General features: G+C 41.5%; 1 protein-coding gene across 2 annotated transcripts in view; it reads right to left on the reverse strand.

Moving 5' to 3' along the window:
* The window catches only part of SUSD5 (sushi domain containing 5), a 106,931-nt gene that overhangs the window by 46,602 nt on the left and 41,152 nt on the right, over positions 1 to 19,177 (reverse strand). For both annotated transcript variants that reach the window (XM_043965147.1, XM_043965146.1), the window contains exon 3: positions 4,291 to 4,409. In XM_043965147.1, the coding sequence (XP_043821082.1) occupies positions 4,291 to 4,390 (100 nt within the window). In that variant the 5' untranslated portion in view covers positions 4,391 to 4,409. The remainder of the gene's footprint in view (positions 1 to 4,290; positions 4,410 to 19,177) is intronic.

The raw sequence follows: 19,177 nt of genomic DNA on the forward strand, positions 1-19,177 counted from the left end.
GGAGCTGTTGAGTTTGGGGGAAGACCCTTCCTAGTCAAGAAACCCAGGAATTACAATACACTTAATATTTCAGAGGTGGTCCCCCCACCAGTCAACCTCTGCTTGTTTAATTGACATCACCTTGTTTAGGACTAAAAAAGAAACAAACCCACGACCCACTTACCCAACATCTGTTAAGTTTGTCATTAAAAACATGGATGCACTGAATGCTGTCTGTGTAACCTGTAGGATATGCAAAACTTCCTCTGCAGTTAATTAAATTTCAGCTTCCATTACAGATTTAATTTGCTTCAGCCCAGCTGTCAGGGTACGAAGATGCAGGCCTGTCAACAGTGCCCATGTCAATGAGGGTACCTTGGCCAAGTGACAACCTTGCATATTGTCCATGACAGGGATGTCTTAGATGGAATATTGGCATGAGTGAGGAGCCAGGTTTGGAGCCTGAGCCTGAATGAGGAGCTGCCCGAGTCACCTTGAGAAACACTGAGTGCCTCTGATTGATGGTTGCACATGATACAAGCTGTTGCTAAGATACAGGCTCAGGGGATGGAGTTGTCCTTATCCCTCTTGATCTAGGTTGTGTCATGGAAAGAACTTGGCTCCTTCTAGGGTCAAAATCAAATGCTGGGTTTGATTCCTCATTCTTGTCCTTGACTTAGCTGAGTGACCAAGGACAACCCACCTCTGAACTTTAGGGTTTTTTATTTGTAAAATGGGGGTGACAATAATGCAACCACCTCCTTTTCTTTAGCTCATAGGATCACTGATCCTAGATCCAGGACTGCAATGTACCTCAGAGGTCACCTAGTCTAACCCGCTAATTTTACAGATGGGGAAACTGAGGCCCAGATAGGTTTAGTGACTGACCTAACAATCACAAGGCAGCAAATAAACAGTACAGCCAGGATTTGAACCCAGGTCTTCTGCCTCCAAATAATGCTATAACTGACATTTATGTAGCATCTTAAAATTGGTCAAGTGTGCTAACCATCAGGCTCTTGGTTATCTGGCTTTAGAACACATACAGACTAACTTCAGTGTTCTTGATTGACATATAAAGTCTAACTTAATTTTTTGATTGTTTAAAGCAACTATTTCTTCTGAATTTTCACATGAACACTTTTGCTGGTGAAGGAGGGCTCAGGTTTTAAATATTTCTTGGCTTCTTATTAGATTCTGTCCATTATGCAAAAAAGGGGGCATCATGATCAGCTTTACATACAAAATCTATTTAAAGCCTCAATTAGCTCTTCCCATTTTACAGAAAGGGAAACCAAGGATCTGGGAGATTAGGTGACCTGCCCTTGGTCAGACAATGAGTAAGTTCCAGAGACAGGATTTGAAAATAGAGCTTCCCAACTTCAAGTTTAGTGCTGCTAGCACAGTGGATAGACTGTTGAATTTGGGGACAGGAAGACCTGAGTTTGAATTCTGCCTCAGATACTAATGAGCTGGCTGACCCTGGGTAAGCCTTCGAAATCACTCTGTGCCTCAGTTTCCCTCCTCTGTAAATTGGTACAATAATTACACCTACCTCCCCAGGGTTGTGTAAAGTGATTTGCAAATCTGATTGTGATTTTTATCTACAACATCACTTTAGTAACTTCACAAAGGTTTTGGGTTTTGTTTTTTTTTAATTGCCCATCTTATCCTCAAAAGAGCATAGCGATTCTTCTAAATATGGTGTCACTTGCACAGATGAGCAAACCATGAAATACTCCTTATTCCAGAACCAGGAAGCACCCACCAATACCTTTTCTCAGGCCCGACAAGACCAGGCATGGTGGTCCCTATTGTGTCACAGCAGTGCTTATTTTGTACTTTTCACCAGCCACTTTCATTTCGTCATCTTACTGATGATGTCATCTTATTCAACCCATTTTAAAGCTGAAGAAGCTGAGGCCTAGAAAGAAGTTACTTTTTTAAGGTCAATAGGTAACAAAGGGAAGAGCCAGGATTTGAACCCAGGTCCTCTGATTCCAGAGCTACCGTTCTTTCCATTGTGCCACATTTTCTCCCTTCCTTGCAGCTATTCCATGTCCTTCCCCAATGACCTTCCTGACATTAGTTATGGTAATGGAACATGGGGGTGGAAATGACAGGAAGGGCCAACCTTTAAACACCAATTGCGGGTGGGTGTAGTGGGTAGGTGTGGTGACATCCCTACTGTGGAATGGGTTTGAGAGGGAGTATTGAGACCTCTTACTCCACCACCAGTGGTAAACAGGAGACAGAGTGGGCAGAACAGATGACCCAGGGAGCAGGACATTCCAACGTCTAATTCCCAAGGGGTAGAGGAAGGGGCATCCCTTCGCTATCATCACAGACTCTCACCTCTACAATCACTTGTCTCTTCTGGAATTTTCTCCCTATACACAGTAGGGATAAGTCCACAGAAGGCATCTGCATGGCCTGGACCCAGCCTACTTCTCTCACTGTCAGATATAATACTTGCTAGCATTTACATAATGCTTTAAGGTTTACAAAGTGTTTTACATGTATGATCTCATTTGATCTTCACATGAATTCTGTGAGAAAGGTGTTTTTGTTATTGGCTAGGGAAATTGCTAATAACAGTTCTTGAAAGAGACTAACTGACTCATCTGTCACATGGTTAGTAAGTGTCCAAGGTAGGATTTGAACCTGGGTCTTCCTGACTCCAAGTCAAGCACTCTAGCCACTCCCTGGCCCATAGTCACCTCTTAAACTTAGTTGGGCCTCATTCAACATCAGCATGAAATGTGTGTGTGCTTATGTATGCTTGTGTATACATGTGTGTGCACTTGTGTATATGTGTGTGTGTGCACGTGTGTATATATGTGTGTAGGAAGGAGGGGATGAGGGAAAAAGTGGAAGAGTCAGACCTACTCTCTGTCCTGGATCATTAAGCATGGCCTGGCTAGCAGCACCTTGTTAGAAACAATAATGAATTAAAATAAAAAACTAGCATTTGTGTCTCTCCTCCCTTTCATAGACAAAGTCCTAGAAAAAGTTGTGTGCACTCATTGTCTCTATTTTCTCTCCTCTCTCAGCTCCTTGAAGTATGGTTTGTCACCCTACCACTCAACCTGAAATGACTCACTCCACAATGACCAACCTCATTGCTAAATCCTCTGGCCTTTTCTTATGCCTTGTGCTCTCTGAAAAGCCTGCTTCATAGCTAAGAAACTTCATTTGACCAAAAGCCTTTTCCTTTAATCTCTCTCTATCACCAGCACTCGGTGATGTTTCTTTCTTTGGGGTTCATTCAATCCAGATCTACCCAATCCAGACTCCAGTAGCTCTTATCTCCCCTTCCTTCCTCAACGAGGTTAGAGGCTGACTCCCAGTCTTTTTCTTGTGCCCAACTCTTGCTCTCATTCTACAGGATGACACTCAACTTTCCAATTCCTCAAACTGCTCATTTCCTTTGACCTACTCTCCATGACCAGACTACACACACACACAGTCATGCCTTTGATCACCCACAAGTTTCCACATTCATGTTCATGAATCCTGAAATTCTTTATTTCATCACCTTTCCCTCTGCCTTACAACGCCTAACCCTCTTCTTTATCCTCACTGTGAACTCTAGTCTTTCCATGTTGCAGTTCTTTCCCAGGCCATCACCCCAGGTACTGGCTACTCTCCTCCCTTCCTTATCTTGACCTCTTGGTGAACCAGATCAACTCTATGCTGTCTTCTCTAGACTCTCTTACCCTTTTATCCCAATGCCCATCTTTCCTTGACGAGCCTCAGCCTTGGATTACTCCCACCATCCCTAAAGCTGGAAAAATCATGCAACTGTCCCTCCAGGAGAATGTAAACCCCTTGAGGACAAGAGCTGTTTCATTTCCGTATCTGGATCCACAGCACCTAGTATAGCACTGTGCACACTGTAAGTGCTTAATAAACGCTAGTTGCACTGGATTTGACTCGAAGTTTACTAGATGAGCCACAGGAGTTAGTTCTTTCTCCCCACCTTATGAGCACATATCCATATTTCTATCTCCCCTCACACCACTACACTGCACTACTGCTACTTCCTTTTCTTCTAACCCTATATAAAAAAAAAGTTTAGTTATGACTCTGCCAGCAATTAATTTTTCTGCTAAAAGGTCAGCCTTCCCTTTTGAGATGCTGTGTTCAACAAGTCTAGTAAAGTTCCTACCCCACAAAAGTTTTTCTTTAAAATGCACCATTATATTTAAAGGCTTGGGGGATACTGCTGGTGAGTTCCTGGCTTAGGCTGAGCCCCATGAGCTAACTTGTATCCTGCCCACGTGTCTTTTCAGCAGCTTCAGCACTAACCTTCATCTTTGACACAAAGGGCATCGTATTTGCTGCCGGGAATCAGCTCACTTTCAATTTTCACATCCACGGCTTTCATACTCTGCTGCTCCCCACTCATCTTGCCGCACACCGTCGTCCTAAAATAGAGGAACAAGACAAAGGAAAACTTCAAGTGGAACTGGAAAAAAGAAAAGCAATTACTAGTGCTTGTGGGTCACAGTGGTCACCAAACATGAAACATCAGCACACCAGCTTTCAGTTGGGCAAAGATCTCTCTCATAAAGAGCTTTGACTAAAGGTAGTAGAGTGGAAAAACCCATTCTAGAGGAAGAAAAGAAAAACAAGAAAGATATAGAGGACAATTTCTGAGCATCTTCTAGATTAATTCAAGGCTCAGGGAGTAATATATGTTGGGTTGTTGTTATTGTTTACGCTGGCAAAAATATGAAGTTAGAAAATTATTTCTGCATTTGTTACAGAAAAAGGCTGCTTGTCTCATAATCCCTCAAAGCCAATGGGTCTCTACTTATTAATTATAAAAATCGCTCCAATCTGATCCAGAATCTTTTCTAGCACTTCTGGGATATGTCCATATTTAATTAAATATCCAGAATTTACTTTTTTTTTTTTTTTTTTAGGCAATGGGGTTAAGTGACTTGCCCATGGTCACACAGCTAGTAAGTGTCAAGTGTCTGAGGCCGGATTTGAACTCAGGTACTCCTGAATCCAGGGTCGGTGCTTTAACCACTGTGCCATCTAGCCGCCCCCAGAATTTACTTTTAATAAGAAATCATGAGGGGAAAAAAAGGGAAGATGATGGAGTCTCCAGGAAGTAAGTTCCAAAGGCATCAGGGAGAGAAGTTGGGGAAAATTTAGGCAATGCTACAAAAAGAGTTGGTCTTTCCACCCACAAAATTGACTGAGCATGTGAAGAGGTGCTCTGAAAGGAGAAATTTCCATTTATTGAGAAAATAAGAATGGAACTTGGGATCTTCAAAGGGAAATGCTGGTCTGGAAAAAGGTACCAAGGGCAACTCGGGGGGACTTGGTGATAGAAGATATGACTGTGCCTGCTTCTGGTCTTTTAGTCATAGAGTCATTAAAAATGTATTGAGTGCCTAGTATATACCATCCTGTTTGTTAGGGGAATACCAAGAAAATTAACACAGTCCTACTCTTTTTTTTTCTTCTTTTTCTTTTGTGGGGCAATGAGGGTTAAGTGATTTGCCCAGGGTCACACAGCTAGTAAGTGTCAAGTGTCTGAGGCCAGATTTGAACTCAAGTCCTCCTGAATCCAGGGCCAGTGCCTTATCCACTGTACCACCTAGCTGCCCCCCACAGTTCTACTCTTGAGAAGCATTCCATCCAAGCAAGAATGCATTGCATGAACACACAGGACTAAGAATCATCAAGTACTAGCAGTTCAATGGAGTGACATGTGACTAATGGCTGCTGAAGGAAACCTCCACTAAGGAGGAAGACTTTGAGCTGGACTCCAATAAAAGACGGACAGAATTTGGATTTATGGTTGGGAAGCACTCCAGAGAGGAGGATCTACATGAGTAAAGTAAACTGAATTTGCATAATGTTTGGAGAATATTTAATAAACCAGCCTAGCTAGAACAGAGTTTGCTGATAGGAGATTAAGAAGAGGAAAGGCAGGTTGTAGTGATCTTTGAATGCCAGGTTTGGGATAATAAATCAAGAGCTGGAAGGGACTTCAGAAACCGTCTTATTTTATTTTACACCTGTGGAAACTGAGGCCCAAGAGGTTAAGTGACTCACTTAAGATCATGATTATCAGAGGTAGGATTTGAACCCATGTCCTTTGACTCTTTTTTTAAAGAAAATTTATTTTTTTTAATTTTATTTTATTTAGAATTTTATTTTCCCAAATTACATGTAAAAACAAATTTTAACATCAATTTTTTTTGTGTGTTTTGTTTTTTTTGTTTGTTTTTTTTGTGGGGCAATGAGGGTTAAGTGACTTGCCCAGGGTCACACAGCTAATAAGTGTTAAGTGTCTGAGGTCAGACTTGAACTCAGGTACTTCTGAATCCAGGGCCGGTGCTTTATCCACTATGCCACCTAGCTGCCCCCTTAACATTGATTTTTAAAACGTTGTGCTCCACATTCTTTTCCTCCCTCCCTCCCCACCTGCCATCAAGAATTCAAGCAATTCAATATAAGTTATACATGTGTAGTCATGCAAAACATTTCCTCATTGATCAAGTTGTAAAAGAAAACAAAAAAAAACTTTAGAAAAAGGAACTGACAAAAAATTATACTTTAATCTGTATTCAGATACCATCAGTTCTTTCTCTGTAGGTGGATTTCATTATTCATAAGTCCTTCAGAGTTGTCTTGGATCATTGCATTAATGAAAATAACTAAGTCATTCACAGTAGATTATCTTACAACATTGCTGTTATTTTCTATATAGAACATTTCACTTTGCATCAGCTCATGCATGTTTTTCTAGGTTTTTCTGATAGCATCCTGCTTATCATTTCTTACAGCACAATAGTGTTTCATCACATTCTCATCCCACAATTTGTTCAGCCATTCCCCAATTGAGGGGCATCACCCCAATTTCTAATTTTTTAAAATCTCTTTTAGGATATCAACCTAGTAGTGGTATTACTAGGTCGAAGAGTATGCATGGTTTTATAGCCCTTTAGCCGTAGCTCCAAATTGTTCTACAGAATGTTTGAATCAGTTTACTAAGAGTGTGTCCTTTGACTCTTAAGTCAGTGTTCTTACCACTTAACTACAGTACTTTAGATCTTTTTTTTTTTTATTTTTATTTTTTAGTGAGGCAATTGGGGTCAAGTGACTTGCCCAAGGTCACACACCTAGTAAGTGTTAAGTGTCTGAGGCTGGATTTGAATTCAGGTACTCCTGACTCCAGGGCCAGTGCTCTATCTACTGCGCCACCTAGCTGCCCCTAGATCTTTATCCTATACGTAATAAGGCCTTTTGATATCATGGCAATAGAATCATCATTGTAGGCAGGAAGACTTCATCATGGTATAGTCAGACCATGGGCTAAATGCTGTCACACTCAGAAAGATGGAAGAAACACCTAGAGAATGCTGAGTATTATGGATGAAAAATCCCCTTGGATTGGTTTGGTTGGGAGGTTAGCCACCAAACAATAACACAATGCTTTTTACAAATGACTGCTCAGAGAGAAAAACTATTTCAGATGAAGGAAACTGCCCAAGTGCCGTCCTACTTTGGCAATGTGCTTCAAGACAAAAATTCTTCAGCATTCTAAGGCCATAGGATTCTTTAATATCCCAGAACAGAACTTGATGTTGTCAAAGTCCTATCCTGACCCCCTCCAAAGGGGTCCAGCTACTACCATAACAAAGATGATTTCTCCTCGAAGGCCTTGCTGAGACCTGGGCCCTGGGGTGTTTTCTCTAGCCAGCCTTAGTGTGTACAGGTAGGTACACTTTAGGAAGTAATCAGATGCTGATTCAGCTCCCTGTTTAGGACCCTCTGCCAAAGGCAACATTGTTCAACCAAAAGTAAGCTGGTCAAACTGTAATTCTAACATGACCATTAATAAGGACAACATGAAATGACACCTTTTCTTTTTTTTTTTTTTTGCGGGGCAATGGGGGTTAAGTGACTTGCCCAGGGTCACACAGCTAGTAAGTGTCAAGTGTCTGAGGCCAAATTTGAACTCAGGTACTTCTGAATCCAAGGCCAGTGCTTTATCCACTGCGCCACCTAGCTGCCCCCCCCCTTTTTTTGCAGGGCAATGGGGGTTAAGTGACTTGCCCAGGGTCACACAGCTAGTAAGTGTCAAGTGTCTGAGGCTGGATTTGAACTCAGGTCCTCCTGAATCCAGGGCCGGTGCTTTATCCACTGCGCCACCTAGCTGCCCCGAAATGACACCTTTTCATTGCTAATCATCCAGCCTGAACTTGGGCCAAGTCTCTAGGACTCACCCTGACTGCCAAATATACATTAAGGCCATGGGCAAGCTTCCAGAAGATGGTGTCTGGGATTTTTGTTCAATTGTTTTTCGGTCATGTCCAACTCTTTATGACCTCATTTGGGGTTTTCTTGATAATTTTTTTTGTAAAGTGAGGCAATTGGGGCTAAGTGACTTGTCCAGATTTGAACTCAGGTCCTCCTGACTCCAGGGCCGGTGCTCTATCCACTGCGCCACCTAGCTGCCCCCATTTGGGGTTTTCTTAGCAAATACTGGAGTGGTTTGCCATTTCCTTCTCCAACTCATTTTATAAATGAGGAAACTGAGGCAAACAGCATTTAGTGACTTTCCCGGGGTCACCCAGTTAGTTAAGTGTCTGAAGTCAGATTTGAACTCGCAAAGTTGAGTCTTCCTGACTCCATGCCCAGAACTCTATCCACTGTACCCCTAGCTACCTGGAACTGGATGAGGGATCATAAGCTATTTACCTTATTTTTCTACCAAGATTCCATTTTAGCTTATGCATTTTGCATCACACTTAGCACATCAAATATACAAAGAAGGAAGGACATTTTGAGGGTGATGAGCCAGCTGTAACATGGTTTCAACCACCCTTTCCAGACATTCTTTATACTTATTTCCTTCACATACTCTATATTCCAAATAAATTGGATAATTAGCTGTTCCTCAAACTCAACTTGCCATCTTGCATCTCCAAGCCCATGCACTTACTATGTTCTTTTTTTGGGGGGGTGGGGCAGGGAAATGAGGGTTAAGTGACTTGCCCAGGGTCACACAGCCAGTAAGTGTCAAGTGTCTGAGGATGGATTTGAGCTCAGGTCCTCCTGAATCCAGGGCCAGTGCTTTACCCACTGTGCCACCTAGCTGCCCCTCACTTACTAGGTTCTAGACACTGTACTAAGTACTGAAAATATAATCTTCTACCCTACCAAAATAAGCTCCCCAATCTCCAATGCTCTTACAGCTGACCATGCTTCATAATTCCTAGGCCTGCCAATCTTGGTCAGTTAATCAGTCAATAAATGTTTATTGAGTCACTTATTCTCAAACTAAAAAATAAATCTCACAATAGTCTATAGCTTAACATCTCAAGTAACCATTATGTTCTGGGCCTCATGCCATGATAAAACAATGAAAAGAACTGGCATATACGTAGCTCTTTATGTTTTATGAAATGCTTTGCCAATTACAAAATTTCATTGGCAACTCACAACAACTCTGCAAAGGAAGTAATTCTAGGTATTATTGCCTCCATTTTATAGTTGAAAAAACTGAGATTAAGAAAGGTTAAATGGGGGGCAGCTAGGTGGCACAGTGGATAGAGCACTGGCCCTGGAGTCAGGAGTATGAGTTCCAATCCGGCCTCAGATACCTAACACTTACTAGCTGTGTGACCCTGGGCAAGTCACTTAACCCCAATTGCCTCACTAAAAAAAAAAAGAGAGAGAGAGAGGTTAAATGGGGGGCAGCTAGGTGGTGCAGTGGATAAAGCACCAGCCCTGGATTCAGGAGGACCTGAGTTTAAATCCAGCCTTGGACACTTGACACTTACTAACTGTGTGACCCTGGGCAAGTCACTTAACCCTTATTGCCCCACAAAAACAAAACAAAAAACTCCCCAAAAAAGAAAGGTTAAATGTCTAGGACTCAAACCTAGGTCTTCTTACCCCAAGTTCAGGGTTATTTCTAGTACAGCACAGCCTTAACCTAAGTGAAATCCTATGGAGGTTAGGGAATCAGAAAGACAAGGAAAAAATAATGTGCATCAGCCACACTACTTCATTCATTCAACACCTATCACATTTAAAGGCATTAGGTACTCTGGCAGATTGCTCAAGAAATTGGACAAGTGGAAGCAAATGACTTCATGAGGCTTTAAGAAACAAAACAAAGTCAAAAGAATGAAAAATAGAAGATAATGTGAAATATCTCATTGGAAAAGCAACAGACCTGGAAAATAGTTCAAGAAGACATAATTTAAGAATTATTGGACTACCTGAAAGCTCAAAAAAAAAGAGCCTAGACATTATATTTCAAGAAATTTTAAAGGAAAATTGCCCTGACATTTTAGATCCAGTGGGTAAAATAGAAATGGAAAGAATTCATTAATCACCTCCTGAAAGAGTTCCCAAAATAAAAACTCTCAGAAATATTACAGTCAAATTTCAAAGCTCCCAGGTCAAGAGTTTCAAGCAGCTTGAAAAAAACAATTCAAGTATCATGAAGCCATGGTCAGAATCACACAAAATTTAACAGTTTCCACATTAAGGGAGTAAAGGGCTTGGCATATGATACAGTTATTCCTTCCACTTCATGACTTTCCCCATCTTGGTTTCAATATATCAGGGGTAGGCATAAGAAATTAAATGGGAATTTTAGGGGAATTTTGCAGAGGCCACAGATGACATATGAAGGCCAACAGATAACAGAAAACCTTTAGAAACTCAGAAATGCATAAAATATATGTATAGTATTGTTTAATATCAACATGTTATATCTTTTGGTTGTTTTGGGGTTTTTTTTTTTGTGAGGCAATGGGGGTTAAGTGACTTGCCCAGGGTCACACAGCTAGTAAGTGTCAAGGGTTTGAGGCCGGATTTGAACTCAGGTCCTCCTGAATCCAGGGCCGGTGCTCTATCCACTGTGCCACCAAGATGCCCCATGTTTTATCTTTTAATACCATAATAATTCAGACTTCTCTGGTACAAAGGATTTTCCAGATCACGGGAAATCTATTCCACTAACCCCCGTGATGTGGATGGGATAACAGTATTCTGGAAGGCAAAGAAGCTAGAATTACAACCAAGAACAACCTATCCATCAAAACTGATTGTAATCCATCAAGGGAAAGAATGGATATCTAATGAAATAGAGGACTTTCAAGCATTCCTGATGAAAAGACCAGAGCTGAATAGAAAATTTGATATTGAAACAGAAGATTCAAGAGAAGCATAAAAAGTAAACATGAAAAAGTAATCAAAAGGGACTTGGTGGAATTAAACAATTTACATTTCTATACAGCAAGATGATACATGTAACTAACTCCTAAGATCTTTATTATTTTTAGGGTAGTTAAAAAGAGTCTGCTTAGAAAGAAGGCATGAATGTGAGTTGATTGATTATGTTGGGATGATCTCCAAAACAAGATTGTAGGGGTGGGAAAGAGGGATGCACTGGGACAAGGGGAAAAGGAGAGGTTGTTGTTAAGTCATTTAAGTCATGTCCAACTCTTCATGACTCCATTTAGGGTTTTCTTGGCAAAGATGTTACACACAGCAGGTGCTTACTTGACAAATGCTTTCTTGAATCCTGGATGGATTCAAGGTTATTTCCTTTCTGTATTACAAGTTTCTTGAGGGCAGGGATTTATTTGTCTTCATATAGCCTTTCCCAACTACCTACCTTATTCTTTGCAGGAACTCCATAATTATAAATTGATTGAAAGAACAAATTAATAAAAGGCATTGCACTCTTATGAGTCGGGCAGGAATTGTTCCCATTTAACAGATGTAACGATTGGAATAACGCCACCTGCTGGAGACTTACTGTAGAAGAGTTCTGCCCATGAAGCGAAGGTCTTTGAGGGCAAGACCAGGAGTCTTTTCTTTGGTATCAGGAAGTGACACAGGCTAGTGGGAGGAGGAAGGAAGAGACTGGCGCTCACTCTCGCTCTCTTTCCTTTGGACTCTGGTGGAGAGCGGAGCTAGAAATGTGCTCTCCCTTTAATAGATAGGAATCTAGGCCTTTTTCTCTCTCTTTACCAAATTCTTATTCTCCTTAATAAATGCTTAAAAGTCTAACTCTTGCTAAAGCTTATAATTTATTGGCGACCACTCATTAGATATTTTAGACAGTTTAGCTAGAATTTTAGCCCTTAACACAGAAGGTGAAGATAAGGCACAGAGAGGTCAAATAATGTACCTAAAGTTGTACCTTAGATAGCGAATCAGAATTTAGAGCTTGGAGATCATTAAATTGATCCCTCTAAAGTTTCAGGAGGTGTGAATGACTCCTGGGCTGCTCATCCTTCGTAGTCCTAACCCTTAGTTTTAACCCTGAGGTTGATGAGTCCCACACAAATTAAGTGTTTCTTCTCTAAAGAAGTCTTTAAAGACACCTAATAGACACCAGGGGTCTTTTGGAATTAAGATGCTTGGTTGCCTTGCCCATGGTCTTCTTTCCATCAGGTCTGGTAGTTTCTCTTTTAGGAACTGGTGTGCCTATTTGAATAACTATCAGATGTTTATAAGTGGATACATTGCAGTGGAGGTGTCATAAATTAAGGCTACAAACCTGGAGGATAAGGAACAACTACTTGAAAATTCATTAGGGGTATGTTTGTGGCTCAAGTTGAACGTAACACATATAATGTGCTAGCTCAAGTGGTCAGCTATGGGAAAATTTTGCGGTTTAATATTGGGTAAAGGTAGGTTCCTGCTAATACAAGCAAGAAAGGAATTCTTACCCACTTGTGAAATCCAACCTCAGCAGGCACTTACCAAGGCCATAATGGTTGTAATTAATTACAGGGCCCTTGGTGCAAACAGATTATTAAAATTGACAATAAACTTGTAAAAGGGCCTCAATTAATTAACTTGCTAATGGTGTTTCCCTGTTTAGAGACATTCACCTGAGTTCCTTCTATATTCATTTAAATAGTGATTGTCTCCATTCTTGTTCTGAATTGAAGAGACTGGGAAAGGAGCTTGGTGCCTGTTAGAGCTGGGAGGTGATTTCCGGACTGAGGTCTGCCTGGAATTTACGTTTATTTTCTTTGGTAAAGTGCCCAAGAAGGCATTTGCCTGGAGGGTGCTATAAAAGAAACTAACTAAATAAAATAAATAATATGTTTATTCCCCTACCCCATCTACTATTTTAATATAGAGAGACCTGCATACATATCACTTTATAGGCCATAAATTTATATATGTGAATACACACATATAATATATATTTTAAATATATATATGAATATATATATGTATGTGTGTATACTTATATTACATATTTGGAAACTTTTATGGGCCCCAGTTTTAAATTGGTAAATTTTGTTGTTGTTGTTTTTTGTTTGTTTTTGTTTTTTAGTGAGGCAATTGGGGTTAAGTGACTTGCCCAGGGTCACACAGCTAGTAAGTGTTAAATGTTTGAGGCCAGATTTGAACTCAGGTACTCCTGACTCCAGGGCCGGTGCTCTATCCACTGCACCACCTAGCTGCCCCTTAAGTTGGTAAATTGATCCATAAGTAGAATTTAACACATATCTATTATTATTGAATTATCTATTTAAACAACTGCTGCTCACAAGGCAAAGAAAACCAGCCTGGCTGAAATAACAAGGCATTCTGAGAGAAAAACAGAGGGTAGCATGGCCCAAGCAAATCAAATTACCACCATTTTGATCATCATCTCCCATTAGAACCCAATGGAAACAGCCCAGGACACTGAATCCAAGAGGCTTGAGAATAGCAATGCTTCCAGCCTAGTGCCCTCTGCTATCATCCTGGGAAGTAATTTCCAAGGAGGTGCAGCCTGGCCCTGCCTCTGTAAGGGTTCAGTTCTGTTCAGTAAATGTTCATTAAGAACCTACTATGTGCAATGCACTGTCTTCAGTGATGGTGATGAAAAAACAATAACAACAAATGAAACCTGTTCTCAAGGTGCTTAGGTCAAAGGAGGTGAGGGTGGGGTAGAGGATAGGGAAAGGGCATAGCATATACACAGATAAATAAATGCAAAATACATCCCAAGGTATACAAAATAATTTAAATAATTTAAAGAGGGAAAATGCACTAACAACTGGGGTGATCAGAAAAGGGCTTGTAGGAGAGGAGATGCCTGAGGGAAGGAGGGACCACATCTCAGACATGAGGGAATACCTAAAACACTGTGGCCCAAGAGGGACACAGATCAAGGGCATTTTATCTGATTTAGTCACTTTGTATTTAGACCTTGTATTGTATTGTATTTTTTTTAGACCTTGTATTTTTAAAATATAAGGTAACATAATCCTATCCTAAAGACCAGAGATGTCAAACTGGATTAAAATGTAATTGGGAGGGGCGGCTAGATAGCACAGTGGATAAAGCACCAGCCCTGGATTCAGGAGTACCTGAGTTCAAATCTGGCCTCGGACACTTGACACTAGCTGTGTGACCCTGGGCAAGTCACTTAACCCCCATTGCCCCACAAAAAAAAAAAAAAAAACAAAAGAAAAAAAATGTAATTGGGGAAATAATGAACAGAGGCAGCTAGGTGGCATAGTGGATAGAGCACCAGCCCTGCAGTCAGGAGGACCTGAGTTCAAATCCAGCCTCAGACACTTAATACTTACTAGCTGTGTGACCCTGGGCAAGTCACCTAACCCCAATTGCTTCACACACAAAAAAATGTAATTGGGAAGTATTTCACAAAATAACTAAAAGTACAATAAAACATAGATACCATTATCTTTTTTTTGGTTTGTTTTTTTGGGGGTGAGGCAATTGGGGCTGAGTGACTTGCCCAGCGTCACACAGCTAGTAAGTATTTAGTGTCTGAGGCCGGATTTGAACTCAGGTCCTCTTGACTCCAGGGCCAGTTCTCTCTCCACTGTACCACTTAGCTGCTCCAATACCATTATCTTTTAAAATGAAGTCATTAGGCAGCAGTTGAGATGCTTACATATGAAGGAGTGGTCTCCTTTCCATCCCAGTCTGCCACCATTGCTACAGGGCATCATTTCATTTTCATGCATGGATGACCTTAGTCATCCATCTGAGTCACTTCCTACAACAATTCAGGATCTGATTTTCCTGGTGTGGACACTCCTTCAATGGACAGGGATAACCCATCTGTGCCTCAGAACATAGTTTCCATGAGAATTAAGTCCCAAAATATTAATCTCCACATAGTTGGGTTCTCGGTGAGATATCTGTCCAAACTCAGCTATGCTGGGCCTCAGGTGATAGGTAGAATCCCATGAAAAATTCTCTCTTTGGCATTTTTAAGATTCTTACTCTGTCACTCATTCCATCTGATCTTTCGATATAAAAAATATCCTTGTAGGAGAGTCACTGTGTGTGTATTTTAACTATCATTTTGTCCCCAATGTATAATTATGATAAAATACAAGTCACCTTGAAATCAAGTTGAATCATATATATTTTTTGCCTTCCTTTACCCACAATCCTTTCTCAAGAAATTCAACAGAGTTCTTTTCTTTAGATTGTGATTCTGGGGTCCACATCCTTGTCCCTTATCTCAGCATCCCACCACCATAGCATAGCATCCAAATCTTCACTTATTAAACCTGCCATTTAGAGTGTAAAAGAAATAATAAAAACAAACATGAGATCTGTGATGTCTTTACTGTGGCTACTCCATCTGGTAAAAGAGACCCCAGATTGCAGCTTCTTAAATTCTTCATCTAATGGCTCACTGTCTGGTAGTGAGCCTCTCTCACAACATAGTCTATCACCAGGCTCAGAATGGAAACCTTTCTTCAAGTTTTCACAATTGAAGGTAAGGAATCCTTCTCCCATTGCAAATCAGCATCTGCCCTGTGAATTATTGTTTTAGAGAACTGCCCAGAGCATTAAAAGGTTAAGTGACTGGCCCAGGACCCCACAGCCAGTATGTGTTAGAGTCAGTATTTGAACTCAGATCTTCTTAACCAATTTAGAGGCCTACTCTCTAATCCGTTACATTGTACCATGCTGTTTCTCTGCCACATAGTAAACACTAATAAATGCTGGTTGAATGGGTATGACTTGAATTTATTGTTTTCACTCAGAAAGAAATCTCAGGATACAAACCTTATATAGATAAGTGAATAACAGGTAAGCAGCATTACATCTCATTCAGCTTAAAACACAAGTTTTATGCCATAGAGCATCCCACACAGCTTCCCCTCCAGACACTCCTTGTTCTCTCTTGACCTCCTATCTTTTACTAAGGGTGTTTTCTAACTGTTCAGACCAGATCCAGGTCCTCAGGGGCTGAATGGAGACAGACCACTTAGCTCCCACACATTTATTTCAGTGAAAACCTACAAATCTCACTGGACCAAATAATGATCAAGAAATCCAATGAGAAACTACGGTCAGTGACTCCATCTACTCCAGAGCTACATAAAGGTCAGCCAGAATCCCACAGTCAGTAAGAAAGAGGGCTGGGACAGCTAGGTGGCACAGTGGATAGAGCACTCGCCCTGGATTCAGGAGGACCTGAGTTCAAATCCAGCCTCAGACACTTAACACTTACTAGCCGTGTGACCCTGGGAAAGTCACTTAACCCCAATTGCCTCACACACACACAAAAAAAGAAAAAGGGCTACTATCAAAGCCAGAACCAACACAGGCCATGGAGATAGAAGGCTCCCAATGGGGTTGGAGAGCTCTGTAGCCTGAAAGGCTCTGTATCTGGAGGCAGCAAGAGGGGAGGGCTCCTGTGAGAAAGCTTTAGAAGTGGTCAGAAACAGCATGGACCTTGGAAGCAGCCCAGCAGAAGAGCAACCAGTCCTGAAATGGTGGCACTCAGATCCAGGGTCTCAGGTCTATGAGATGACATAGAAAATGCCCTGAATATCCAGCACTCTAAACCTCAAAGATCCAGTGGACTCCCAAACCTGCCATATCTTGTGCTACTCACTCATCTGGCCCACTAGTGTTTTGTCTCTTAGTAAGTTTCTGGCCCATCACAACATTCATATTCTCTTAAGCTGCATTTTTGTCTGCCAAAAACAAGACAGTTCTCAGCTATAGCCAGTCAGTCATCAATAAGCACTCATTAAGCACTTACTGTATACTGTATACTGTAAGCTACAAAGAAAGGCAAAAAGACAGTCCCTACTCTCAAAAAGTGTACATTCTAATGGGAAAGAGACCACATGAAAAACTATGTACAAACATGCTATATGAATAGAGATACTCAATAGAGGGAAGGCACTAGCATTAAGGGGAATCAGAAAAGACTTCTTGTAGAAAGTGGGTTTTTAGCAAAAACAGATGTAACCTATGGCTGTTGACTCTCTTCAGGATGTAGGACACAAGGACTGCCATCGAGGGATAACTGAGGCCATAGGCCCCTATCCAAAGTTTTCCTTCAAAATATAGCCTAGGGATGGTTCATATCTATGTTTCCCCAATTACAGGTAACAGGATCCCTAGCTCCTTTAAAAGCATGCAAGGGCATAAATGCATATTGGGTAGGACAATTTATTTTCACACCACAGAAAAATGCGAAAGGCTCACAGGAGCCCTTACAACAGATCTAAGAAGCACAAAAGGGATTCAAAGCCCTTTCAAGAGTTCATAAGCAGATGTGGAGAACACACCAAGTACTCACAGGAATTCCAACATTCCAGTGAGTCTCTCTTTATCCCCAGACATCCTCTGGGGACCTTGGATCCTTTTGGAAGAGAAATACAGTCTGGATTTGCTGAATAAGCAATCTTCTTCCAAATAGACCTACAGCTATCTGAATACGTCATTGTAAAAGCAGTGTGGCAAAGTCTGAAATTCTTCCATCCCCCAGTTATGGGTGCATTTCACTGCCCTTCAGACACAAAAGCCATATGGGTGTGTAATGATTGGAATGATGCCACCTGCTGGAGACTTACTGTAGGAAAGCTCCACCATGAGGAGAAGGCTCCTGAAGGCAAGACATGTGGCTTTTCTTTGGCGTCAGGAAGTGACATTTGCTTGTGGGAGGAAGAGGGGGAGGCTGGCACTCTCACTCTTTTGCCAGGACTCTCGTGGAGAGCAGAGCAGGAGAACTGTAGTTCCCCAAGATAGATAGCTGAATTTAGGCCTTTCTCTCTCTCTTCACCAAATTCTCATTCTCCTTAATAAATGCTTAAAAGTCTAAATTCTTGCTAAAGCTTATAATTTATTAGCGACCACTCATTAGATATTTTAGACAGACTGGCTAGAGTTTTAGCACCTTATAGGTAATTCTCATCCTTTCTCCATGCATCTGGGGGCCGCTAGGTGGTGCTGCAGTGGATAAAGCACCGGCCTTGGATTCAGGAAGACCTGAGTTCAAATATGGCCTCAGACACTTGACACTTTCTAGCCGTGTGACTCTGTGTAAGTCACTTAACCCTCATTGCCCTGCCAGAAGAAGAAGAAGAAGAAGAAGAAGAAGAAGAAGAAGAAGAAGAAGAAGAAGGAGGAGGAGGAGGAGGAGGAGGAGGAGGAGGAGGAGAAGAAGAAAGAAGAAGCATGCATCTTCTTCATCTTTCTCTTTCTAGAATCCAGGTCCCTAAACTTTCAAACTTTGGGTTCCCCTCAGGATAACCCCTAAGATTCTCAATGATCCCCAAATCTCCCTTCTCTGATTCTGAGATCCTGATGCCCAGAGAAGGGAAATCCTCCTGCTAATACATAGGAGGTTGGGATTCAGAGACATTATCCCTGCTCTGCCCTCTTGAGCCTTGTGGGTAAGCACTTGTTTGCTTCTTCCATGAGCTTCTATAGGAACTCTCTCAATTCCTTGGCTGTGGCCACTGTTTGGGTTCAGAAAGTCCGGTTTCATGAACTCTCCCCTTTGGGCAAAGTCATGGTGACACCTGCCATGTGCTTCTATGGGAACTCAGGTCTCCAGCCTCTGAGATTTCTGCTCCACACTGATCATTAATGGTTCCTATGGCAAGAGACTATATGTGTAGCATTCCTTCCTCTCAGAACCAGCTAAGCTCTGTCCTGTCATCTGAACTGGCCATAGGTGAAAAAAAGTCCCCAAAGGCCCCAAACCCCAATATTGCTTTCTTTCATAGGCTAGCCCAAACGGGCAGTTCTTCCTCCTAAGCTTCCACCAGCCAATCATCTTAGGGGCAGTCCTGGATCCTTGGAAACCCATCAGCACAATCAAGAGTTGTCCCCTTAATCAGCTGGAAATGGGTGTGTTCTTAAGGGGAGGGATAACACTAATGTGGATCAGGAAGTATGACCGCCC

The sequence above is a fragment of the Dromiciops gliroides genome, chromosome 5 (genome assembly GCF_019393635.1).
Source record: "Dromiciops gliroides isolate mDroGli1 chromosome 5, mDroGli1.pri, whole genome shotgun sequence".
Taxonomy (NCBI): domain Eukaryota; kingdom Metazoa; phylum Chordata; class Mammalia; order Microbiotheria; family Microbiotheriidae; genus Dromiciops; species Dromiciops gliroides.